The sequence below is a fragment of the Xiphophorus maculatus genome, chromosome 18, assembly GCF_002775205.1.
Source record: "Xiphophorus maculatus strain JP 163 A chromosome 18, X_maculatus-5.0-male, whole genome shotgun sequence".
Lineage (NCBI taxonomy): Eukaryota > Metazoa > Chordata > Actinopteri > Cyprinodontiformes > Poeciliidae > Xiphophorus > Xiphophorus maculatus.
Genome location: NC_036460.1, coordinates 24,032,670 through 24,058,176, shown reverse-complemented (window position 1 = coordinate 24,058,176; position 25,507 = coordinate 24,032,670). Strand labels below are relative to the sequence as shown.

At 39.1% G+C, this 25,507-nt stretch overlaps 4 protein-coding genes across 7 annotated transcripts; 2 read left to right on the top strand and 2 right to left on the bottom strand.

Annotated features, from left to right (window-relative positions):
* Positions 1 to 358: 358 nt before the first annotated feature.
* On the bottom strand, positions 359 to 3,283 carry LOC102220103 (low affinity immunoglobulin gamma Fc region receptor III-like). The gene is made up of 6 exons (XM_014472104.2): positions 3,212 to 3,283; positions 3,070 to 3,105; positions 2,645 to 2,935; positions 1,718 to 1,990; positions 1,331 to 1,606; positions 359 to 1,225 (listed from the first exon to the last, which is right to left on the bottom strand). The coding sequence occupies exons 1-6, from the start codon at positions 3,234 to 3,236 to the stop codon at positions 1,005 to 1,007; spliced, it is 1,122 nt and encodes a 373-aa protein (XP_014327590.2). The 5' UTR covers positions 3,237 to 3,283; the 3' UTR covers positions 359 to 1,004.
* Positions 3,284 to 6,681: 3,398 nt separating this feature from the next.
* Positions 6,682 to 14,337, bottom strand: LOC102237454 (rab5 GDP/GTP exchange factor-like). The gene is made up of 9 exons (XM_005807998.2): positions 13,074 to 14,337; positions 12,347 to 12,532; positions 12,027 to 12,199; positions 10,587 to 10,765; positions 9,448 to 9,529; positions 9,203 to 9,335; positions 9,019 to 9,110; positions 8,682 to 8,938; positions 6,682 to 7,335 (listed from the first exon to the last, which is right to left on the bottom strand). The coding sequence occupies exons 2-9, from the start codon at positions 12,514 to 12,516 to the stop codon at positions 6,889 to 6,891; spliced, it is 1,533 nt and encodes a 510-aa protein (XP_005808055.1). The 5' UTR covers positions 12,517 to 12,532; positions 13,074 to 14,337; the 3' UTR covers positions 6,682 to 6,888.
* LOC111605766 (caspase-1-like) lies at positions 10,708 to 20,678 on the top strand. 2 transcript variants are annotated; one of them, XM_023351673.1, is made up of 10 exons: positions 10,708 to 10,797; positions 12,199 to 12,272; positions 12,473 to 12,591; positions 17,388 to 17,672; positions 17,856 to 17,944; positions 18,269 to 18,445; positions 18,543 to 18,777; positions 18,863 to 19,000; positions 19,085 to 19,194; positions 19,484 to 20,678. In XM_023351673.1, exons 2-10 carry the CDS (start codon positions 12,268 to 12,270, stop codon positions 19,601 to 19,603), a joined length of 1,278 nt encoding a protein of 425 aa, XP_023207441.1. In that variant the 5' UTR covers positions 10,708 to 10,797; positions 12,199 to 12,267; the 3' UTR covers positions 19,604 to 20,678. The 2 variants fall into 2 exon arrangements, with proteins under 2 accessions (XP_023207441.1, XP_023207442.1); XM_023351674.1 differs by lacking the exons at positions 10,708 to 10,797; positions 12,199 to 12,272; positions 12,473 to 12,591 and adding an exon at positions 15,659 to 16,215.
* A 205-nt stretch (positions 20,679 to 20,883) lies between these two features.
* LOC111612017 (caspase-1-like) lies at positions 20,884 to 24,067 on the top strand. Of its 3 annotated transcripts, none has more exons than XM_023351679.1 (5): positions 20,884 to 20,955; positions 22,191 to 22,466; positions 22,702 to 22,767; positions 22,865 to 23,143; positions 23,482 to 24,067. In XM_023351679.1, the coding sequence occupies exons 1-5, from the start codon at positions 20,925 to 20,927 to the stop codon at positions 23,517 to 23,519; spliced, it is 690 nt and encodes a 229-aa protein (XP_023207447.1). In that variant the 5' UTR covers positions 20,884 to 20,924; the 3' UTR covers positions 23,520 to 24,067. The 3 variants fall into 3 exon arrangements, with proteins under 3 accessions (XP_023207447.1, XP_023207446.1, XP_023207448.1); XM_023351678.1 differs by having other exon boundaries at positions 22,699 to 22,767; XM_023351680.1 differs by having other exon boundaries at positions 22,699 to 22,767; positions 22,865 to 23,148.
* Positions 24,068 to 25,507: the final 1,440 nt, after the last annotated feature.

Here is a 25,507-nt window from a genome sequence, read left to right as displayed (position 1 = left end):
ATTTGAACATGTTTCCACTGTTATTTTGTGCTAATTTATGTAGAAAACTACACTTTAATCAGTTACAGAATATGTCTGTAACATAAACTGTGGAAAACACAAAGGAGTGTAAATCTGACAACACTGTAACTATTTTGACTGTCACAGCAAAAGTGAGTATTTAGTAAGCAAATAATGTCTCTGTGATCTGATATTATTTTTTTCAAACTTTTGTTATCTTATAAATCTTTTTCTAGTGCAGAAGATTCTAGTAATATCTACTGGCAAGTTAATCCCACATGTTTTCCAATATTTAAAATGTTTTTGATGTGCTGTAGGATTGTTATAAAGGTAAATTGAAAATAAAGTCAACCGTTCATGCAGCTTATCGAAAGCTTTATTGGGTTAAAACACAATATTTGTTTTTTCTTACTGTATTAAAAGTTAGTTTCATGACACTCAGAGAAAACTGATGCAAAGAATTATTAACACATACACATAACTATAATAGCAGACCAGGGTGGTGCTAATAATTGTTAGAAAGCCTCAGATTATTGCTCTGCTAGGTACGATGGTATGGTTTAAAAGGAGTTTCCAGGTACAGCTGGTAAAAAAAAATCACAGTTTTTAATAGTAAATATATTTCTAACGGTGCTATTGACATAAGATTCTCACCTGGTATTGATAACAACCCAAATAATCCATACATATAAATTAAGTTGTGTGTCGTAATGTGAAAAGTATTTAAAGGGTGGTGGAAAAAAGTCACGGAAAGCCAAGAAAAAAGCTGAAATCTACCAGTGATTTGAAAACCATCCTGCCCCTTGTCAGGGTCAGTCCAAAATGACGGCCAATAGAAAGGTGTGTCGTTATCAAGTCGTCACACAAGGACCAACTTATGATTGGTTAAAAACAAAGAACTGAGGTTGTTACCAACACCTGGCGAAAATTTCACATCAGTCACACCTTTACAGGACTTTCTAAAATAGTCCCCATGACACACTCTGAGGTTCTGGGGTTTGCGTTTAGCCTGGCAGCTGGCCTGAAGTCGGCAGACTGGTTGAGACCGAGGACTCAGACGATGGCGAGGATGGGCTGGGACTCTCTGTGTGCTGATCGGAAGACGGTGTTGAAGCAAAGTATGTTGGGGATGCAGGCTGAGTCTCAGGAGCCGAGAAGGTGTGTGGGGGTGATCGGGATGTCATCTGATTTCTGTGATGAGGACGGGGAGGCATCAATGGTGGCCCTGTAGGGTCAAGGAGAAGGTCACCTTAGAAGTCCAGCATGACTTCAGAGTGCTTTTTTCACCACCACGTGTAATAATCAGTAGGGCAGATTTACTCTTAAGCACCTGTGACCTCTCCGAAGCTCTGGGGCTTGCTCCACCTCACGATATCCAGCTTTGGCACCTTGGCTCTGCAGCTGTACCATCCTGCAGCCTTTCCGACGTGCACGTGGTTCAGTGAGGTTGCTGGTCCCAACAGATTGTTGTTCTTGTAGAAATAGTAATTTACAGGAGGGGCTGGGGCGGGGGCGTTGTACTGGACGTGACAGATGAGGCGCATTTTATTCCGTTCAAGCTGGGCGTTGTCTTTCTCAATCTCCAACACCGGCTCGGTTAGAACCTCTGATATAGATCAAATGAAGAAACAAAGTCACTTGCAAGTTAAATCTCTGGGGATTGATTTCTGGCACTGGTACTGGCCCATATCTCGCTAAACATAAATGTTTAACTCACCTAAGATATTCACCAGAATGGGAACTGACATCACGGAGTGCGTACGTCGACTCAGGTCCCAGGATACCCTGCATGAGTACCTTCCTTCATCCTCCAGGGCGACGTGGGGGAGGTGGAAATTCAAGCTGCTCCCGCTCTGCACCATCACTTCAATCCCGTCTCTGTACAAGATTGTCTCATGGACGGGAGCGTTCCCTCGGAGACGGCATTTCAAATCCAGGGCATCTCCAACGAGGACAGGGCGTTTTGCCATTTGCAGGATGGCATACCCTCCTGAAAAAGACAAAGAAAAAAGTTTTCCATTAGTCATTTAGTCTGTGCTGAGCTTTTATTTGAGGGTATTTGATAGAGGTAGCTTGATTTTGCATTTCAGTGTAGGGTTGGGAATTTATCGCATCGTTTATCATTTATCACAATAAATGTATTTTAAGTATTTGGATATATAAATTTCAATTCATGATGCTTATTAAAACCCATGAATGTTTGCATTATGAGGATTGTTGTTTTTACTGTTTTCTCCACTGTTTGTTCAATAAATAAATATCAGTTCTTTTGAAAATATGATTAAGTGCAGCTCCTGTGTACCATTTAATGATACAAATCCCATTTTTTGATGTGACTGGTGTCCAAAAGACGCATAAAGAGAGGACTTTACAAATGGGTAATGCTTTTCAAGAAATGTAACTGGGTTTTATACAACTCAGTAGTTATGTAAAAAAAGAGTAACAAATAGTTCTTATTGTCACTTTCACCGTTGTCAAAATACCGTGATAAAATTTTAAGTCACCACCAACCCCTAGCTCAGGGCTAAAGAAGAAGTTGACCAGGTCAGGAAGAATTTGCCGTTTGACAGTTTCGGAAATACGGGAATGAGGAAGAAAGACCAAAAAAACACACTTTTGTTTCTTGTTGAACACAAGATCTTACCATCAACATGGATCTCGTAAGGTAGACTTCTTAGTGTTTTTATGGTTCCCACATCCGTCTCTCTCTGTCCTTGGCAGGAATATTTGCCGCTTTCTTTAACGTTGGCCTTCCACAGCTGGTATATCTCGCCAGACTGTGGGAGCTGCACAGATCCCCTGAACCACAGGTAATCCCAGGAGGCCTGGTACTTGTTGGGGATGACGCATCTCAGCTTCAGACTTTCCCCGCTGAAGATCCGGGAATCTCCCGAAACTATCTCCACGATGGCCCTGTATGAGGTTGTAGTGGGAACTGTAGAGAGAAAATAAACCATGCGTCAGGGGGGAAAAAAAAAACATGAAGAGTTGCTTTCCATAAAATCATAAACTATCATCTGAAAAACGGCAATATTTTCTCCCAATGATGTAGTTGTATGAAGCACTTACCCTCAGACACTATGAGCTGTGGTAACAATGAAAGAACTGAAACAGAGAGTGATAAAGGATTAGTGAGATAACATGATAACATGATAATATGATGTTATCAAATATGTCAAATCATATCAAAGTAAGCAAAATTAAAACCTACCGAGGAATGAAATTACTGCTTCCATTGTGCTCAGTCTGTGTGTTAGGATCAGATGAGACGCAATGCTTTATTCTAATAAAAGGAGAAGTGGAACTATCTTCACACAGGATGTCCTCCATCCTGAAAAGTGCTGTCTCATCAATTGTTTGTTTTATACTATTTAATATAAAAATGTTTCATTTTCATTAAACATATTTGGAAATATTCGACTTTAATGTTTGCAGGATAAATCAATAAATCCTAGTCAATAGCAGTATGCAGAACTCCGAGCTCAGCTGTTGTTTCATCCCCTCACCAAATTACTTATATTTTACTTTCTTTTTGGTTGATGTTGTTTTGACCTGTTATAAACCGTATCACAGGATTTCCTCCATCTCTTCTGAGGTATAACTTAATCATGGAAACTTGGCGAAACAGCGGAAAGGGGAACTGAAAATACCCCCAAAAACTCCTCTCACAAGTCAAATCTTCAGATGAACTGGACCAACGCCCACTGACAAGCTAAACTAATAATAAAAAACAAAAAAACAGGGCATGCCGTGGTGGCGTAGTGGTTAGCACGACCCGTATTTGGAGGCCTTGAGTCCTCAACGCGGTTGTCGCGGGTTCGACTCCTGGACCTGGCGACATTTGCCGCATGTCTTCCCCCCATTCCTGTCAGCCTACTTTTGTAAAAAGGGACACTAGAGCCCACAAAAAGACCCTCTGGAGGGGTAAAAAAAAAAAACCCAACTAGTTTATCAGAATAGAAGTTGAGTAAAGGAGCGTTTATTTTACACTCTTCAATAAACAGGTGGTGGTGAATTATGTAGCTGAAACACTTTTCTGTTTGCAGAATCCCTGTTTCACTATTGCACTTCTGGTCTGGGATTGTATGAGGATGTACTGTTTTATGTACGTAAATAAAACCCAGTATAACTTGTTTATTTTACGCATCTGTTACTATAACAGAGTCTCATCTCCACCTAAACCAGGACACAGCCTTTTTTTTTTTACCCCTCCATGGGGTCTTTTGTGGGCTCTAGTTCACATTGCGCTAACCCCTACGCCACCACGGCACGCCCTACAGCTCATTTTTATTGGCCATGTTAAATAAAAGTCTGATAACTTAAAGTGATGGTTACAAAATAAGCCCAAATGTCAAAGCAAATACTTGATATCAACATTACCCAATTTCATTCCATTCTACTATCCTTTTCATTGATGAAGATGTACTCACCTCAGCATACTGAAGGCTTGAAGTGGCTGACACAGCAGAGGAGTTCTCACTATTTTCTAAATACATGTGTAAGACTACGAGGAGCACTGAACTTTCATCCCAAGATGGACATGAAACTATTAACTCTGCTCTAGCAGTTTCTTTATTTGTCAATTTTGCTGACAAAACAATTGTGATTTATGCGAGTATAAGTTCAAAGAAATTTGCACATTTTGTGAAATATCACGTCCCGTCACTTCTGAAATGTATGAGTTTTGTATAGTACATGTGTACTGGACGGATGGTGTAAAATCTGGCCCTATAGGCACCATAACAGCTCAAATCTGTGCCAGTTTTTGAGGCCTTTTGCATTTTTTTTTGCTGACTTTTTACTCGAATGGCAAATTTTTACTATTTCATCAGTTTCTTAGTTGAATGTGCAGAAATTACCCTGGTACATTGTTAGATTCAGAAAATCCCAGACTTTATGTTTTACTGAGGAAGAGTGACTCATCTTATTGCGGTAATGTTAGTCATGAAAAACAGCAACTACACACATACAAGCACTGAGTTTCGATTTTATTAACCACCATCGTTCCACTCCCGTAGATGTAGGCAGATCAAAACTCTCCCAATAAATTATGTCTTAAATTAAAGGCAGTTTCGAGTTAATCTCTCCAACCTGGAACTATAACAAACCTATAATCAAACAAATGGGTTAAAACACTTGTTCAATAACTTCAGCTTTCAGTGCAAAATTAAAAAGGTTTTCGAGCCGCAGCGGTGCAGTACAAGACCTGGCTTTCAAACGGCAGGTGCATGCGGCTCTTCGGATGCAATACAATAAAACAAAAACAAAGCACAAGTGTAAAATGTGTGCCTATTGCATTTTTCTCATTGTAAGTCTGCCAAAACACCAGAGAAATGGAAACGACTTTCCTATCTGTCCGACATGGTATCGCCTGATAAAAGCTGAAATTTGACGCTGGGTAAGAAGCTTCGAAATCAAACTAAAACAATAAAAAATAACTACAATGAAGCAGCTAAAGCTTTAGGGGTGATCGCTATGTCCTGTCTTTGAAGGAAAACGAGATATTTCTTTTGTTTTGGTCTAAAAGTATTTGCCGGAGCAAATGGTAATAAATAAATAAATTGGTTAATTTAAGACTTATTTTTTTAGTGGAGACGTCGGCCTCTTGAGAAGAGGCGTAACACGCATCCATGCTCGTTCGCCACTGTAAATATTACAAGTTTAAACCAATCAAAGAAATATCGATATATTCTGACACTTTATAGAAAAATAAAATCAGAACATCCAGCTGATGATGACAGGTCATAAAAACCAGACTAGACAGTATTTGGACACACTGGTGCCGATTTCTTCTTCTTCTTCAAATTGTCGGGAACAACATGCAGCACACATGCACGCATATTCACATGCACAGTCATTGTGCACACACACACCCCGCCACACACACACACGCCCTCTCTCTGGTTATTTCTCCGAAATACAAGCTAAATTCAGCATGAAATACAGGCATGACTTGAAGAGCAACATTAGGAACAGAGGAGTTCGATCATTCAGATTTTGACATTTTTCTTTTTGGTTTCTAAACTAGAATAAGCTATCCTATTGTTTGGTTAATTTTTTTCCCGGACATCTTGCATCATGGCTGAAGGTTTAGGATTCAAACACGCCATTTATCGCTACTGTACAAATGTAACAGCTATAAAAAGTACTGAGGTACTGCAGGTAGTGGATGAGGAGAAGTTTTTTGGAAGCGCTTATAGCGGAGTGTTTTCTTCCCTTGCAGTGAAAGGAGCCACATCAGATGGTCGGGGTCTGCCCTGATGCGCTCCACTGCTCCACCTCGTGTGGCGTTACGGTTACATTTTGTCACTTATTTGTCTTTTTGTGGTGAGGTAAACAGGAACAATGCAAAAAACACAAAGTCTTACCAAATATTTTTGGTCAGGAACATAGGAGAGCTTATTTTAAGTAAACAATTCCTTAACATTGAAGAAAAAGCTCCAGTTCCACTGGCAGATTATTTCACTTACAACAAGACATTTTTCCCAGGTTATAGGTGAAATAATTTGCCATATATCTTGCTAAAATGTCACATGTAAGTTAGTTTCAACTTATTTCAAGTGTACTAAGATACTTGCACTGGAAACCAGACTAAAAATACTTGGTAAGATTTTGTTTTTGTGTTTTTTTGCAGTGAAGATCGTTGTGCCTTCACAGCGAAGCCATTTTCTGATTTACCTCCTTCAGGGAGGTAAATCAGCGCACTCAGTTCAAATCTAACAGTTGGGTAACTATTCAGCATGTTTTATAGCATCTAAGGGAACAGACGGATGGATGAACACTCCAGATCCAACAGACGCTACATGTGCTTACGGACTATAAAGAGAACACACGGGAAGATGGAGTAGAACATCCAGGAGCTTTTTCTGCAGAGCAGACGTTTTCCTATCAACCAGCAAACACCTGAGGCTGCAGCGGCGGGGGCAGCAGCTCGTTCTCTACATTTTCAGAGTCGATCGCGGACGACGCCGCCGCGGCCGCTGTTGTCGTCGTCGTCGTCCCGCCGGCCGCGTTCGTCGTGGTGCTTTGGGTGTCGAGCGGAAAGCTCTCCAGCGCGCTCTGAACTTTCTGCTCCACTTCATCCGTCCAGTCTATCAGGTCGCTCTCCAGCTGCCGAGCCTTCTCCACGACCCGCTCCTGCCTCTCGCCGAGCCCGGTTAGCACGTCCAGGCTGCTGTGGGCCTGGGTATGGGCTGCGCCGCCTGCGGATGAGGCGGCAGCGGTGGGCCGTGGCCAGTTCGGAGACGTCTGGCCCGACATGTAGAGCTCAAACTCCTCAGAGCTCATATTCAGAGACTGACCATCCAGTTTCTCTATGAAGGCCACTGCACAGCACTGAGGAGAGGAGGCCCAGAGAGACGTTAATGACAATTATATCATCTACACAACAACAACAACGCTCGTTAGACCTAGATTTGTTTAAATAATGTTTAATTTATTGGGGATTAACAGCGATGAGGTAGAGAATACATTAATGTGGGCTAACAGCTCCCCCTGCTGGATGCTTTCATATTTTAAACCTTTAGGGAACACAGTGTTGGGCTCAGGAGGACTAGACACTGAGAAAAAAAATACTTCAAATGCCTTGATGTCAGGAATCTTGAGTTAAATATAAACAAAACAAAATGATTTTTAAGCCAGAGGTAAAACATACAGGTCATTTCAAAAAGTCATGCTTTTCCAAACTCAAATGTACAGATTTTTCTTGAAGACAAGATTTTGGCCTATTTTTCTAAACAGGGTACAAATTAAGCACTAATGTTCACGAAGAGAGATCACAAATTTTGCTGCAGTCAGGCTTTAAATGAGCAATCTGCAAAAAAAAAAAAAACAACCTGAAAGGATGGATGGACAGCTAACTGGATGGATGGATGAATGAATTTAAAAAACAGACTGACTGTTGGATCAACAGGTGAATGGAAACACGTCTATAACACTGTTGTGTCTTGTAAAATTAGTTTACTCTTGTAGTCAGCCGGTTTTCTGATCCATCCATAGAGGAACAGACGCTTTTCTATCCACAAAACTTTAGGAAGCGCACCCGAATCAGGTTTTTGTTAATCAGAAACTGAAAAAAGACGACACTTGAATACTTAACAAAAACTTTAGGTGGTCGAGGAGGAAAAACTCTGAGATTGTTGTGCTTTTGTGAATCAAAAAGCAACACTAAACAAAAAACTAAGGTTCTTCCATGTGCATTACAAGCCTGGCGGGCCACCAGGCTTTACTTGTGCTCCCACCAGGCTAAGCATTGTTTATTTATTTTATTTATTTAATTTTTTTAACAATTGCCTTTTTTAAAGATTTTATAGTTGGAGTTTAGGTATTAATCTTCCAATAACACATAATTACCAAGTTATATTTTCACATTTCCTGTCAACTATAAACATTTTTAACTCAAAAACACAGCGAACCGCTGCGTGACTGTCCTAGCGCCCCAAGCACCAGGCTTAGCAAGTTTTCAGGAGGAAACCCCGAAAAACTCACTCAAACTGGAGCCAAGCTTTATTTGAAGTATAGATCTTTATCATATAGACAATACTACATTGAATAAAGTTGATAATTTTTTTTTTACAATAACTACGTGTTTATCAACAGCAGTGGAGTGGATTTTTCAAGACTGTGCTGAAAGATGGACGATAGCTTGCATGTTGCTAAACACGTCCTTCTCATTTCCTCACCAGATTAGTGAAGTAGTATCCGTCCTCTCCGGTCATGAGTCGGCTGGGGTTGCAGAAGCGGGTGATGTACTGGATGTTGGACTGCAGCCGCGGAGGGTTTGCCTTCAGCACGATGTAGATGAGAGTCGGGAGGAAGTCGTCGGCCGACGCAGCCTCCTTCTTGCTCACTTTGATGGCGTTGAAGATGTGCTTGCTGCAACGGGTGATGCACGCCAGCTTGTCTTTGGGTACCTGCTTTGAGTCCATTTCAATTATATCTGAAATTAGGCAGAAATGTTAGAAGAGGAGTGACCTAACTTGAGCAATCAGGCAAAAACAAACCCAGGTGGCGACTCACCTGTAATAGCTTTGACTACACTGTCTGAGACCTCTGGGATCTCTTCATCCACCGGCACGCACAGCATTTCTATGGTGACCCAGTGCAAATCTCTGGAACCGAACACAAACAGAATAATGTCACATTTACAGCAGTTTCTTCTTTTTCTTTTTTAATTTAAACGCTGGAGTTTATGTTTGCAAACCTGATTCTCTTCTGAACAGCCAAGTCTTTCTTCTCGTCGTCTGTGGTTTCCGGACAGAAAACCTCCGTGTAAAGTCGGCTCATCATGTACTTCTCCACTTCATCCATCACCCTCTCTACATGTTCTGTCGAACCTGTTACACCGCAAACCGATAATTACTTTTCACAAGCGCTATCCTCACTGTACGGTTTTTACTATTTTTGGTTATTCTAAAAAAATATACATATATTTGAGCGATGAAGCACCTTTGAACTGGTTGTGAAGCCGGTCTGAGAGGCTCTGGTAGAAGTCTTGCACGCACTCCGACAGCTCGTCGGCTCCCATGTCCTGGAAAGGGACAGAAAAAATACATGAATTCGGAATGAGTCGCATTCAGATTTCACACTGATTGCAATCGAGGTGTCCCGATACAACTTTTTCGCTTCCGATAGGATACCGATATCGACCCGATATGATATTAACCCGAATCATGCATACTTTCATTACTGATTTTGTCATGTGGAATGTTAGAAAAGGCTTGATCACGTGATATTACAACAGGTACAAGAACAACTGACACATTTATTACTAACCAACGGTTCGGCATGTGGGATGTAAACAATGCTGGATGGAAATCCTGGGGCAGACTAAACGCTGCAGAATAGTGCTGCTATTGGCACGATTACATCTGAGACTTTAGATGCAGACCGATATAATCAGATACTCGTTTTTTTTTTTGGTTGATATCAGACTGATTTCTAATATCAATATCTGATCGGGATGACCCTTGATCAACGTCATCTTAATAATTTAGGCAGGAAGTTCAGCAATAAATGCTGTAAACATTTTTAAACTGCTTGTTTATCATAAACACAAAACATACAGAAAACAACCTTTTGTTTTTCTTAAAGACAATTACATCAAGGTAAAAGTTTCAGATAAAGACATTGCAAGACTTTAGTACTATTCACTGAATTTTAATTAAATATCAAAACTGAAGTGAAAACATCTGAATGTTACAATTTACAGCAGCTTGAAAAGCTTTTTTTATGTCTTAAATATTTTCTAATTAATTATCTATTACTTCATGCTCAACTATACGAAAAACAACAACAAAGAAACAGGAAGTTGGTGGCTGTAAAATGACTAAATGTGGAGAAGTTCAAGGGGTTAAACTTTTACTTTACACTTATCGCGTATCATCTAAAAGTTGACGTATTCAAGGATATATGATGCTAAAATGTGCAATCTTTCAATGAATGGTGGCAGATGGTAATGAAAACGATGCAGTGAATTAAAAGCTTCCTCCTCTTTAAGAGCCGTCTTGAGTGAGAGCATAAACATGGCCATAAACGCATAACGAGTTGAAACGGGAGTAATAACGTCTGGACGGATCAAAGCTCACCCGCTTGTACACCATGCCCTCAGTGAAAGCCCGACACTGTTTAAAGATTTCCCTGCCAGACTTCACCGACTTCAGAAAATCTATAAACTCTTGCGTTGCACGGTCGCTGTCTGGAAAGGGCTGGCGACTGGCTGAGGAGCTGGAGCTCGGAGTGGACTGAGCGTCAGCAGCACCGGCATCTGGAGGAAGACAACAACCAGACAATAATTTGGTACGTTTGTATTTACTGTGCTGCCGTCTTTGTAAGCCTCAGGAGGGCTTTCTTTCAATCACAAATATCCAGGGATATGGGTAAAATGAAGGAAGAATGAATCTACAATTTACAAGCAAATGTAAGGTGGTAAAACATCAAAAGAGGAGCTAAATTTAACGTTAAGCATCTGTTGGACACTACTTGTGCTCTGTTTATAAAACAAAAACTGAAGTAAGTATTCAGGAAGCGCATATTTTATTGGTTTTTACTTTCCATACAAGCCACATTTAGCCTGGTGTTCTGTTTGGCCACAATACCTTCTTGACGGGGGGCATCAGCTGAGACAACGCTGTCAACAATTAGACAGTCCCCCTCTCCTGCTATTAAGATTTTACTTTCCAATAATATAGAAAACAATTCTACATCAGTTCTTCTGCTTTTCTTTTTCTTCTTTTTTGTACACTTTGCCCTGTCTTCTCAAACCTCCAGTCGAGCGTGGCAGAAGGCCAGCAGAGCCAGGTTCTGGTTCTGCTGGAAGTTTCCTCCTGTTAAAGGCTCAGTATGCTCTTGCTACCCTGTCATGGAGGAGTGAATGATGCAATTTGCTGGGTTTCCTTAGATAGAAACTTTTAAACTACTTTGAATAATTAATTGAGGATACTGTACTGCTTGATAACTAGGTTTAGTTGGAATGTAAATGTGATTGATTTGAAATTACTTTTCTGTACCTCAAGACGTCATTTGTTGGTGAAATGTTGCTGTATAAATAAACTGAATTAAATAACAGGCTATGAATTTTGACATTTCCTGCTTCAAAAAGAAGTCAAATTCAGCTAAATCTGTCACTTATTTCTAGGTAAATGCATTAAAGAATTTGAAAAGATTTCTCAAAGACCCGGCCAAACACCCAGTTTCAGGTTAATTTATCATATAGCATTACATTAAGCTCCTGGAAGAAAGTTAAGTGAGCTTGTAAAAAAAAAGGAAAAAAAGACCAGCTACAGGCATCTTATCACCTGATTGATATATTTAAACATAAAGTGGCTGCAAACAGTTTTCACAACAAAAGAAAAAAAAAATAAAGATTTCAAACGTTGAGCAAATATTTACGTAGTGATTATTTGTGTTTGCACCAATGTGGCTTGTGAGTGGAGCTTAAGGTTTTGTTACACAGGAGGTGCATCCAGGAACAAAAAATTAACAAATAAAGTTAGAACCAACCAGTGTGTATGTTCAAGACAGATTACCCTTTTTGGGTGGTGTTTTTGTTGATGGAGTGAAAAACTTTGTGACTGTGTTGACTTTGCTGGACTTCTCCTTCGTCTTCCTTTCTTCAAACTTGTTGAAGGGAGTGATCGCAGGTTGTGACTGTGCCCTCTGATGCCTGCTTGCATATGCTTCCTCTTCCTCTCTCTGCAGCCTGGGAAGATGACGACAGAACAACTGAAAATCTTGCGAGATGAACAGTAGCACAAAAGCCACGTCTTCATGAGGTAAGTGGACAGGTCTTCCAACACTTTGGCGACTTTATTTTTTTTTGCAGAAAAGACACAGTGCGAATGCAAACCTTTCAGCAAGAGCCCAGTCCTCTTGAATTTGCCTTTGCTTTTCTCGCTGGTTTTCCTCTCGCCAACACTTTGAGCACAAGCCCTGCCAGGCTGTGTTGCCATAAAACCCACATCCTTTTTTGCAGAGCAGCTCAGATTGGTCCACATGGATGCCACGTCTCTGGCTCATCGTTCCTCAGTGACAGCTGGGGAACCAGAAGGAGAGAAAAACGTAAAATAGCCAAGGCATCCAAAAAGTTCATCTGTAAGTACATTTATTGCTACTTTACTCATCAAACTATTTAAAGTATTTCGACGCTCCAGTCAACGGAAGCTTGAATTTGAACAAATTTGACCATTTGAGCCCTTCAGGCCATCATGACGCCCAAGTCTAAGCAAACTAACTCAAAGACATTTCAGCAGGACTGACGTCAGAGGCACGTCTTGTCTGAAGGAATGTAACAGCTATCAGCTAAGTTAGCATTAGCTCGAATACATGAAGACACTTAAACTAAGTAAATACTCGTTGTCAGTTAGTGACACGCGCTATGAACAATTTCTGACATATCATCGTAATACTGAAGAAGGACGCTTAAGCTGAAAACAACATCTCGTTCTCAAAAACGCAAAAATGTACAAGCTAATTAACTGTTTACCAATCATTAACCAATGCTACTTGAGCTGGACTACTGTCACACACATAAATGTTATTTACATATTATTTGTGTGAATTGTATGTAAACGTACGGTCTTATTCGTCTCAACGGGTTATCTGATAATTTTGTCACCGCAGTCTCCAGCCTGTTGGCGGTGGACAGATTTACATCGGCTAAACAATTAGCTTCGTCTTGGAGCCATCTTCTCTGACAGATTCTTCTTTGTGGGTTTAAAAATTAAAGGGAAACTTTTGTCTCCCCCTACCGTTAGCTTTTGGATCGACAAAAAGTAATTTGAGTAAAAACAATGAAACTTATGAACTACTATCGCAAACAGTAAGTTATTTTATTGTACTAAAAAAATAAATAAATAAAAAAATCGTATTTTTCTTGTTAATTAAAAAAAACAACGCAAACACCAATAACACATTAACCTAATTGTATTCAACAAAAATAAACAATTTAGGAAAAAAGAACTGAAGTGGCATTCCAAACATCAAAGCTAGATGGTATTCCATTAGATTACAGTATTATCATTTATTTGGCATAAAGAAAAATGTGGTTCAAAAACAGAATACACATACTTAAAAGTGTGTGGCTGAAAATAAATCAGATTAAATTAAAACAAGGGACTTGGGGTCACAACAGTTGATAAATAATTTATGTTATTTCAGGAATTTTTTTATATGTAAAACAAAAATACCAGACTGGTATTGAGTCATATGTCTTTAGTTAAAGCAAATGTATATATGTTTTTTATTTACTTGATAATATTGCTCTATATTTTGCCGGTACCAAAGCTTCAATATTTCCCAGGCAAATGCCCAAGGAGTTTCTGGTTTCTGTTTTCAGTTCACTTAGTTTTGAGTTGTCTGTGAAGTGATCTTGTTTTGCACTTAAATAAACTGCATTTCAAAGTCACAACTCAATCATATTCCTAAAACTCATCCCCCTAGATCTTGTATGAAAATGTAAGTTTTTTTTTCTTTTTGCATGGCCTTTGAAAAAATTTATTTTTTTCATGTCATCTCAGTGCAAAATGCATCTAGAGTCCCTAGCCCCAAGTGAGACTTGCAATGTAACCTAAGTGAAGTTATAATTTTTGCCCCTGAACATGTTGACAGGCTTTACAACTGAAAAAGAACAAAGCAAGTCACATCATGTTATAGAGGCATGCTTTTACAAAACAGTTTATTTTCTCCATCATGTCAGTCGACTCTGCAACTCGGCAGAAAAAAGTCAGTTCACATACGTAAACAAAAACATCAAGGAAGAGGAAAATTATTGTGATAATGTTGTTTTAAAACAATGCAAGACTATTGCTTTTTTTCAGTCTGCAGGGCATCAGCTGCTGCTGGAATGATTGCACGTCATTTTTCCTCCAAATTCACGGCAGCTGGGGAAAAAAGAAGATATTGTTACTGAGTTTTTTTGTTTTGTTTTGACCTGCATGTGGTTTTTTTTGTGTGTGTGTGTGTGTGTGAAGATAATTCACTTTAGATTCACTGGGGATTGTACCTGGTCAGATAGATAGGCCGAGCTCAGAGAAGAGAGTAGGATCTCTATTTTGAAAGTGAACCATCATTTTCTGGCTGGCTTGATCTCCTTTCCTACACACTGAATCAATGAGAGCGCGCGCCTTGTCTGCGCGACTCTTCTTCTCCTCCAGTATTGAGTCTTTCTCCCCATCATTGAAGATTTTGTCCCCCAGCAGGTCGTCCAGGAGCTGATTTATTAGTTCTTTGGAGGACTTTTCCACAAAGCCGGGCCTAATCGCTTTGAGTTTATCCTCTAAAAGAAAGAAGATGCGTTTACAAAACTGCAGTCAGTCTGTTTACATTGAAATGCATAAGCGATACCAGAAATGGTCTATTGATTGTTGTTGCAGAAATGATGCACAAACAATGATGCACAAAATCCACATTCATTCGACTGATGAATAATTGTATTTTAACTTTTATTTTTGTCTTGTCACTGACAACACTACAACTGTTATAATTAACCTTATAATAGAGCACGAGGCTAACTTTCAATATTTCTGTTATTATTTGCAGAATAGATTTTATCAGGAATATTTGTGGTTGGTTTCGTGTGGAGCAGAAGTACGGGGCTGTATTCGGGGCCACATTCATGCAAGAACCGCCTGTGTAGTTTTTACAATCCTCATGAAAAAAAAAAAAACTTTTCAAGAAACATTCAAATTTATATGCACATTCTCCTCTAAATCTTTAATAAGACGTTTTGTTGATGAGTAAGAACAAGTTAAAAGGATGCTGGCTGAACTTGGAGTAAATGTGGATTTAAAAAAAACATTAAAAGTGAAACTAAATACGCCCCGATGAGAAAAAGGAAGAAAGACAGTGTCTGGTTTTAAAAAAAATATATATATATACCCGGTATTCGCATTTGCTGTCACTCAATGAATATTTCTTGTCTGATTTCGTCTGAAGCTGCTGCTAATTTAGGTTCAACGTGACTTTCTTGTCGATTTCTTACGCAGCCCACGCACATATGGGCAAAATACAACCTTTACAAGAAGCACTGTAAGACAGGTCAGACATCCGACGACTCATCAGTTCTACACTCACACGAAACGCGAGGATCGTCTTAGAAATTTGAAGGGAAGATTGTGCAGCTGCTTGTATTTAAACCACACAATCTGTCTCCTTACCTGCCATGGCTGCAAAAGCTTTGTACGTGGAAGACTTTGTCCGAGAAAACTCCACCCCATGTCGTTCGAGACCCAGAACATAAAGTTCGAGTGAACAACGACATATCCCCGCTGTTTATCAGCAAAACTAATAATGAACTGGGACAACAATTACACACGGAAGAAATGAATATGTATTTATTGTTTCAACAGCAGAGTATTAACTGATCAAAGTTGAGCTTTTAATATTCTCTTCCCCCTTATTAAAAGCAATTGCTTATTATTTTTTAATTTTTGGTCGGATGAAACAGACACAAAGTCAAATTAAAGTTTTCTAAAAACAATATTGTTCTGTAAGGAATATTTTTAAAAAACCGATAAGCATTACATTTTCCCATACTTCGGCGGCAACGCTATCATTACTGTGGCATTACTGACGTACGCCGACGCAAGGCTGCACGTCAGTAATGCAACTGCAGCTGTGAGTCATCCAGCGCGCGTTATCCACAGTCAAAGCAGGAAGTTTTCAAGTTCAAGTTGTTCGTGTATAAATTCCAGTGATACAAAAGCAGAACAATGGCAGGTGAGAGGAACAACTTTAAAGCTTTGCAGACATGACAGTTTTAGATTCGTTTTAGCCACATTGCGCATCGAATAAACCCAAAACTGGCAGCCTGCTTATAACCATGTGAACTGAGACAGAAACTAGTTATTGTCTCAGATCTAAAGTTTAGGACTTTAGACAATTAGAGCAAAAGCGTTGAGTTATATCTCTTTTTTTTTTTTTTTTTTTTGCTCGTGACCCTCGTTATAGTTTCACTTTGACGACGAATCTTGTTTGTTGTATCCCGCTTTGACTGTACTTTGTAGGTAGAGAAAGAAACAAACTGCATGTATTTAAAGGTTTTAAAATTATTTACCGCTTACGATGCACCAGCTGGGTGTTTACAATACTGTTAACAAAATCAGTCATTGTGAAACTAACAGACCGAATTATGGGAGTGCAGCCAAGCTCGATGCTTGATTAAAAATGTTTAGAGTACTGTGTATTCCAAAAGGTATTCAGAGCTATTTCACATTTGTTACATTAAAAACACAAACTCTAATGTATTCTATTCTTATTTTTATGCACTAATAGAACTGTGAAACACAAATTACACTCCTGTTGTCATGTTCTGAGTTTTTCCTGTGTATTTATTTATTGTTCTCTGTGTCCTTGAGTCTCTTCGTGTTGTCCTGTCTTCCCCTTGATTAGTTCCCAGGTGTGTCTCGTTTCTGTGGTTACTCCCTGTGTATTTAACCCCACCTGTGTTCCTTGTTCCTCGTCGGGTCCTTGTCAGTTCTGCGTTGTTGTCGCACCAGTCTGTCTTTATGTCCCTCGTTTATCCTGTCGCTACCGACGTTGAGCCCAGGCTTCCGCTCAGTCGTGCTGCCAGGTTTTGTGGACTGTGTTTTTGGACTGTGTTACTTTCTGGATTATCACCATTAAACCATCATCTTCTCATTTCAACCTGAGTCTCAAGCGTCTGCCTCACCACCTCATCCACCAATTCATGACACCTGTACACTTTCAGAGTATAAAACTTCATATTAATCTGCTTCCCCATAAATTCTAGTTTTTGTCCCTCATTAAAATATTGGTGCTTGTAGTAACTTTTGCACTGCATCCCTTGTCTATTTATTTTTTTTTTGTAACTTTACCTGAATTTATTGTAACATTTTGAGTTATTTGTTTCTACATCCTTGGAATTCCAGATAAAGAACTTGACAGAGTCAGATCTCGCTTTGTGGGCAAAGTGTCCAAAGAAGTAATTAATCAACTCCTGGATGGCCTTTTGCATGATGGTGTGTTGAATGAAGGGGAGAAGGATGCAGTAGTTGAAGAGAATGACAGCAGAGCGGATAAAGCACGCTGTCTCATCGACAAGGTGAAGAGGAAAGGACATGAAGCCAGCAGCAAGATGATTGCTCACCTGGAAAGTGTGGATAAAACACTGTACTGTGAGTTGGGTCTGTCCAACGTCCAGCCTGCTCAGCCAGGTGAGAGGCATACACACTTTTTCCAAAAAAAAAATGATGTGTGTATGCTGCTGCAATAAGAGATAGTTAAGATTAGAAAGAACTTTTTGAGCATTGATAATATATAATCCAGTCATAAATGTGCTGTATTAAATGTAATGTAAATGCTTCTTTCAAAGCAACACATTTCTATTTATCATTTAGCTGCAGCAGGCCCGGTGGCTCAGAGTGGATCAACTCCTTCAGACTCCAGTGTGGAAGAGTTCTGGAAGTCCAAAATGGCCGATCCAGAGGTCAGTAATACTTTATCATGAATTAAATGGCGAGTTGTGTGAAAAGTTTTTGCTATATTGGATGTATTACCAAATTTTTATATATCTTTGCATCTAATGAAATAATATTTTATTTTACTTTGGGGTTGATTTTGTTAAGATTTTTCTCACTGCGCTGTTGACCGAGTGAAACTAATTTTGAAAAATGTAAACATGACATGATAATTAACAACCTTCACTTAACTTTACATGTCCTTTGCTTATGGCTACAGCAAACTGTTTTTTTTAAAAAAAAAATCAATATTAATTTTTTGTTTCTTCACCTCTTTCTCATTCGTCTCTCAGGTCTATCCTGTGACACAAACTTCCTTGAAGAACCGCGTAGCTCTGCTGATCACTAATATCAAGTTTTCTGAGGAATCAATGAACAGAAGGGGAGCAGAGAAAGACGAGGAGAACATGGAGAGACTGCTTTCATATCTGGGGTATGAGGTGGTGAAATACACAAACCTCACTGGAAAGGTACTTTATTCTAGATGAGAGACTAAATGAAACAGATTCTCATCTGATTGATTAATTAATTTAATAACCGGTGACATGATTTTCTGTCTTCTTTCAGGCGATTGATGAGGCTTTAATTGACTTCACTAAACATCCCAAACTAAAACACACTGACAGTGTGTTTGTGGTTCTCATGTCTCATGGGAAGCTGGGGAAAATTCTTGGGGTTGACTGGAAAGAGGACAAACCAGATGAATTTCCAATCAACAACATTTTCCAACACTTGGGCTCCAGGAACTGTCCAGAGCTAAGAGATAAACCAAAGGTCATCATCATACAAGCCTGCAGAGGAGGTGATTCAAATCTGCTGCTGCAGATACTAAAGTTCACTGTGAGTTAATATAATGGTCTCACCTGTTTGCCTTTTTTATGCTTCAGAACAAAGAGGAAGCGTTCTGGTCAGCGACAGTCCAAACACAGCAGAACATGTTCCACAACCTGTGGACCTGGAAGAAGACAAGCTTCAATTTGTTCACATAGAGAAAAACTTCATTTCTCTTCTTTCCTGCACACCTGGTGGGTTGAAAGCGACACTTTAAATGAACTTATTGTAATGATTGTAACTTCATGGCTTTTTAATCCCTGCTCATCTTCCTTCAGACACTGTGTCGTACAGACAACCAGATCGTGGGTCTCTCCTCATCCAATACATTGTGGAGGTTTTCACCCCAGAGTCGTATAAGGAACACATTTATGATCTGTTCAGGAAGGTATAAAAAAGCCATGAGTTCTGAAAGGAATTATTAGTGCACAGCATTTTTGAAGATTAGGCTTCAAATATAAAATATTCAAAAGATGGATGGATGGATGGACGGACGGACGTTTGCGAATCTAGAACTTAGAACTAGAACTCTAGATCTGGAAAATACTCAAATAAAATTATTTATTTTAAAGACTTTACAAAACGGAGCATAGACAGTGTACATAACCAGTAATAATGATGATGTTGATTGGTTCATGAAACATTTACTAACTGTTTACACCATTTCAACTCCACAGGTCATGCGGCGTGTTGAACAGTTTAGGAGCCATGAGAAACTACAGATGCCAACAATTGACAGATGCACACTGACAAAGAGCTTCTACCACTTTCAAGGCCTCCTGCACAACGATCACTAATGTCACACAGCTTTGTGTGATTTGAAGCACTTAGTAGTTTTTGTACTAAAAGTAATAAAAAAGAAATTTTTTGTACTTTATATTTGAGCTAGTTGCTCAAACCAGCTAGTTTGAGCAACAAACCAACCAATTACTCAGCCAATACGAACTTGTTCTCCTGTTAATCTAGAGCAGAATGACCAAAGTGTTTATGATTCTGTGTAATAATCATAGTGGATGTTGAGTTATGCCAGTTTCAGCTGCAGAGGCATTTTGCTGCAGGCGCTAAGGACGGAGCTAAGCATTTTCTGAGGATGCTATGCTGGATAATTTGTTCTTACAGTTCTCAACACACACAGAAGCATGCACATATACACCAGTCACCAATATGTGGCTCTCTGGTTTTTAGTTTAAGTATATTTAGGGCTGGACGACATGGCTGAAAAATGTATAATGATAGAAGCATTTCATATAAGCCGATGTCGATAATTGTTCATTAGTTTGTTGTTTTCAATATCTGAAATGCTGCCAAACTGGTGATGTAATCATTCCAGTTTTATCCACAATTTCCCCTTAAGCTGTTGATTTTATCCTTAGAAATTTGGGTTGTAGAAAATGATCCATTTTCACATTATGTGCTCCTTTCAGAAGTGAAAATAGGCATACAAGTTCATTTTCTGTTGCGAGATGGGATTTCTTTTAATCCAGTACATAATTATTTGTTGTTTTATTTTTTTAATTAGTTGTGTTTTTTGAGGAAAAATACCACAACAATATTAAATAATATTATCTTCAATGAAAAGGAAAATAACCTGACATTTTCTATGACCTCTAAAGGGGGCGCTACAGCACCAATGAAAATGTGGAGCTTTCTTTATTTCCAATAAAGAGAATCTGTATCATATAAAGATTCCACCACTTTTTGGTAGATGTCAATATATTATGTATTTACTAAAGACATCTTTGACCCAAATATATAAATAAAAATAACGACTTCCTTGAAATCTCGACTAAAAGCCCATCTGTTTAGAGTTGCTTTTGAAACATCATCAATCACAAATTTAATGATGGGACTTGACTTAATGTAATGTTTTAATTGTTGATTCTATGTTGCATGACTTTGTTGTTTTTGTTTGTTATGATGTAAAGCACTTTGAAATGCCTTGCTGCTGAAATGTGCTGTACAAATAAAATTTGATTTCATACAAATAAACAATTTTTCATTTTGTCTTTCATGGTGGGTTTGCTAAGGGTCAACCAACACTCCCGCCATTTCACTGCAAACGTCACGTAGTTTCGAAACCTATATCGCATCAGGAGGAGCTGTCGGCACCGCGGGGAAATGGAGACAGCTGCAGCGGATAACGGAGCCGGTACGGAGATGGAAACGCTAAATATTACTGAGAGATGAGGTCCCGTTGATACATTGTATCCAGATAAGAGCTACAGAGGAAGTAGACGGAACTTGGAGGAGTCTTTTGAGAGACTGTGTCTGTCTTTGAGTTGGAAAGGAGCAGCAACTTCTGTGATCCGTCATTTTGTATGACCGGAGGGGGGCGATAGAGCGCAGATACGTCTTGAAGATCAGCGAGCAGAAGAGTATTTACGTAAATTGCGTAAATACTGATATATATATACAGAATTTATCCCAAAGTAAGGTCACAAATTATTCTGGCAATCATAATCTGTGACCAGCGTGGTCCTGGCCATTTGAGTTACATTTGAGTTTAAGTGAGATATGACTGTAATGAAGAGGTGGCAGAAACATTAAAAACTACCAGAGCACTTAGAAACATTTCTTAATCGTTTAAACGATTTATTAAACGGCCACAGTTGGTTTTCATATTTTAACGACAGCTAGACATTGAGTGCGATGGTCCGTCAAACAGTTTTCAGAGTCAAAGACAAAGTAATACATTATATTTTCTCCGCCAATGCGATGGTAATAAAGGAGCCGTGAAGGTTACAATCCCAGATGTGTCAGTATTTACGCAGTTTACGTAAATACTCTTCTTCTCGCTGAAATTCAAGACGTACCTGCGCTCTTTGATGGGTCGCAGATTTTGCTTTAACAGATGTTCCTGTTGATGACATTTTGAAAATGAACTTGTTAAAACCAAATCCTGGTCAGAAATCATTAACGCTTGATCAGAGGTTACGTTTGGAGCAAAAACAGTGTTGCTTTTTAATCTGATGGTAGTTACCAGAAATGTAGAACAACGCAGTGTATAAATCTGCTATTTAATCTATAACATAAACAAATGTGTGTTTTTTTTTCAGGCGGACAGAGTTTCTCATAAGACCCCTGAAAATAACCAAAATTGTACTGACATCAATAAAAGTGCAAAAGCAGATGGATGTCAGGATATCGGGAATTAAAATCAATAGAATCATAAGTTAAAGGGAGAAAACTGCATCAATGTGGCTATAAAGGAGGAAGAAAGTAGGAAAAGTGTTGATCAACTGTGAAGAGAATCTAAAGAAAGATTTTGTGATCTTAAAACTGTAAAAGAAATGTCTTCCCTACTTAGTTTTACACCAGAATTTTCTACTTTATTTAAATAATTAAAACAGCTTATAACCCATTATTATTTCTTTCCAATTCCAGATAAAGAACTTGAGGGAGTGAGAGATGAATTCGTCCAACGAGTGTCTGATGCTGTGATTAATCAACTCTTAGATTTATGTTTAAAAGATCACGTGTTCAACTATGAAGAGAAGGATGCAATCCTGGAGGAGAACCGCACGCGAGCTAATAAGGCACGCGCTCTCATTGACTTGGTGATCAAAAAAGGAGCCGAGACCTGCGAGAAGATGATTGGTTACCTGGAAAGAAAAGATCAACAGCTTTTCAAACAGCTGGGCTTGTCCAGCGCTCAGTCAGGTAAGTGTTACTATATACGTCCATGGGCAGCGCTGCATATTGAAGACGTCTTAGAAAAACATACTCTTTTATTACAGGATCACAATTTCAGCTGATTTTTGTTAAGAAAAGACCAGAGTTTAGCTTGAGTACATTTAAGAAAACGTGTAAAAAGCTATTTTGTCTTTTAGCAAACTCACTGTTGCCACACCTGTTTGCACCTCTATTATTACCTGCTTTTTCGTCTCTCAAGCAGCTGACAAAAGGAAAGAAGCAGAAGAAGAAACGGCTCGCAAACGAGCCCGACAGGAGGACAAGCCAGGTAAATTTGCTTGACCACTGAAAACTCATCAGACAACTCCAACCATACCTCTGTCCACAGTAACGTACCTTTTCTTTTTTTTGTCTGAACTCTTCAGATGGAGTGGCTCAGAGCCAGGACTTGTCAGAGAAGCAGCTTCTGCGGGTCGCCGAGCAGCTTGGGATGGAGTGGAAGCAGGTCGCCATCAACTTAGGCTTGAAATCCAAAGACTTGGATGACCTTGAGGAATCAGAGAAAAATGTGACCATGCGGAAGCAGAAAATGCTGTTGATGTGGAAGAGAAAAAAGAAGCCAGGAGAAGCTACAGCCAGACACCTGCAGGAGAGACTGGAGGAGATGGACAACCTGCCTCACGAAGTTTATGAGATACTGCAAGGTTAAGTATGGCTATTAGAATAATAACAATCTATTCATAATTTATTTTTATTCTTGATATTTTTTTCGTAAATGTTCAGATCACATAGTTCTGTCATGATATTATGATCCCTGATTGCTCAGAGTCACACTTCTCATTGTTTTGCCGAGTCCCTGCATCGCTGTCTCTGCTCAGATCTTGTAAACGCATACAGCTTACCTAAACATCTCACAGGTTGTTCTATACAATGTCCACAATGTAACATTATTTGAATTCCATTTTGTAAGGTAAAATAATACAAAAAAATTGAAGGAAGCTAAGTCAGTTATATTCACAGGTAGTTTTGTGACTGTTTTCAGGTATGATGGGCGATGTGAGGGATGAAGCTGCTAATTAAATCAGCTATGAATTCAACATGTGCTACGGAGGAAAGTCAACCTGCGGATTTCAGCTCTTCGATTTTTGTTTTCTGCAGAAGAAGCACCTGGACAATTTTTTAAAGGGTTTTATTGGCTCTGACCACTGCCTTTATTTGAGAGTGGGTAGACAGGAGAGCAATGAGAGAGAGGGGAAGACATGCAGCAACGGTCACCAGGCTGGGAATCGAACCTGAGACGTCCGTGTCGAGGACTACGGGCTCCATATGTGGGTTGGACTTTGCCCCGGTGTCACCACAGAACCCCAATATCTTTATTTAAATTTGTTCAAATGTGAAAATGTGCTTTCTGTAACAAGCACAGACTAATAAAGTTGCCAGGCTCAAGAAAGAGATGTTTGGTAAACGAGTACAGCCAAGAACAAAATGTAAACGTGCTGCAGTGTTTGCAGCAACAGCAAAACAACTGGAAAAATCTGGTAAAAGCTGTAGAAAAATGTCATTACAAAGAAATATGTGTGAATGCTGATTTAATGACTGAATTAAGAATAAATTTTCTCTCATGTTCATGTCATTTCATTTTAATGTAATTTTTTTCCCCCTAAAGTGTTGGATTGCATTGTTTTTAGTCTTTTTTCAGTTTTCAGAAGGATGAAGAATGAAGAAGAAGGTAAAATAATATTAGAAAACGTCCTATTATCTGAAGAAAGTAAAATTGAAACAGAGTGTAAATGGTTACTGGGGAAAAGGCGGAAGCCTTCAAGCCCGAGAACAGCATCCGAACTGTGAAGGAGCAGCATGAAACCAGGGGGAAAAAGCATTTTGTGGAAAAATCAAAGCAACATCTCTAGGAAGTAGCCAGGAAAGCATAGCTTGGACAAATTGATCTTCAAATAGACATTCACTCTAATATCAGAAAATTAGTTATAAAGTCAATGTTTAGAGTGCAGTGCCATCCTTCTCAGTCTCAGAAAACGTATAGGCAAAACTGAAGTCCGTGTCCAAACCTGATCTAGTTCCTGTTCACTATTTTCAGATGCTTGAGATCCAAATATTTGACCCAAGTCATAAAGTTTGACAAGAAATTTTTCAAAAACCTAAAAAAAAAAAAACTGTACAAGAACTGAAGCCCCCCCCCCCTCCCCCCACCCCCTCATTCTGGCATTTAGCAACTAGAAATAAATTTGGAAACCCTAGCTGACCAAAAGAGTTAACATGCTAATGTGAGAAAAAAATGTATTTCTTCTTTTATGGTGTGTAAATGTCTGGTTTCATTTGTTTAGTGTATGCAGTTTATCCTGCATGTGTTGCACTTTTCATCATGTATGGATTAGCAAACACAGACAAACAAACAAAAAAAAACCCAAAACGCAAAATATTGAAATCCATGCGCCTATTTCTTGTTTTTAACATTTATCAGCATTACGGAGATTTTTGAAAGATTATTCCAGACTGGACAAAAACAAATTGCTCGAAGGCATCACCGACATACAAAGGTTATTTTGACATTCACTCCATGTCATTCTCTTCGTTTTACACACGTACTCCTCTCACCATTATTGCCTTTTGTGGGATCCTGTCTGACAACCTGACTTCTACGAGTTAAAAGCCAAACACTCTTTAGAAATTCCAAGTAAGAGAAACCAAAAAGAAAACACTTCTATTTTCATTATCAGTGGCAACAAGCAACTGATGTACAGCCTGGTATTCTTAGGCAAAGCATCACTTTTAGCAGATATGCACACATAAAAAAATTGGCACATCACTGGTGATGTGAATCCTAACATGCATTAACGTTCGACTGCAAGGTTCGACAAAATGTGTAAGGAAAACAGTTACAAAGGGTTTATGACCTCTGAAACACTTGTGAGTAAATAATTGTTAGCATAATTGGCATGATTTCAGGTCTGAGTGAATGACAGCCTCAGAGACAAAACTGACAAGGACATACTAGTTGAACGGGCTTCCAACCAGTTACCTGGAACTCAACAGGGCTTTGAAAGCTTGAA

Bases quoted from the DNA above. Each gene is read 5' to 3' on its own strand.
- LOC102220103 (XM_014472104.2), bottom strand. From the start codon at position 3,236: ATGGAAGCAGTAATTTCATTCCTCG. The intron at 3,106-3,211 runs GTAGGTTTTAAT...TCTCTGTTTCAG, and splicing joins AGCAGTAATTTCATTCCTCG to TTCTTTCATTGTTACCACAG. The intron at 1,607-1,717 runs GTGAGTTAAACA...GATCTATATCAG, and splicing joins CATTCTGGTGAATATCTTAG to AGGTTCTAACCGAGCCGGTG.
- LOC111605766 (XM_023351673.1), top strand. The intron at 19,001-19,084 runs GTGGGTTGAAAG...ATCTTCCTTCAG, and splicing joins TCTTCTTTCCTGCACACCTG to ACACTGTGTCGTACAGACAA. The intron at 19,195-19,483 runs GTATAAAAAAGC...TCAACTCCACAG, and splicing joins TTTATGATCTGTTCAGGAAG to GTCATGCGGCGTGTTGAACA.
- LOC102237454 (XM_005807998.2), bottom strand. From the start codon at position 12,516: ATGAGCCAGAGACGTGGCATCCATGTGGACCAATCTGAGCTGCTCTGC. The intron at 9,111-9,202 runs GTTTGCAAACAT...GTTCGGTTCCAG, and splicing joins GCTGTTCAGAAGAGAATCAG to AGATTTGCACTGGGTCACCA. The intron at 8,939-9,018 runs GTGAGTCGCCAC...GCCTAATTTCAG, and splicing joins TGTAGTCAAAGCTATTACAG to ATATAATTGAAATGGACTCA.
- LOC111612017 (XM_023351678.1), top strand. From the start codon at position 20,925: ATGGAGACAGCTGCAGCGGATAACGGAGCCG. The intron at 22,768-22,864 runs GTAAATTTGCTT...TGAACTCTTCAG, and splicing joins CCGACAGGAGGACAAGCCAG to ATGGAGTGGCTCAGAGCCAG. The intron at 23,144-23,481 runs GTTAAGTATGGC...GACTGTTTTCAG, and splicing joins AGTTTATGAGATACTGCAAG to GTATGATGGGCGATGTGAGG.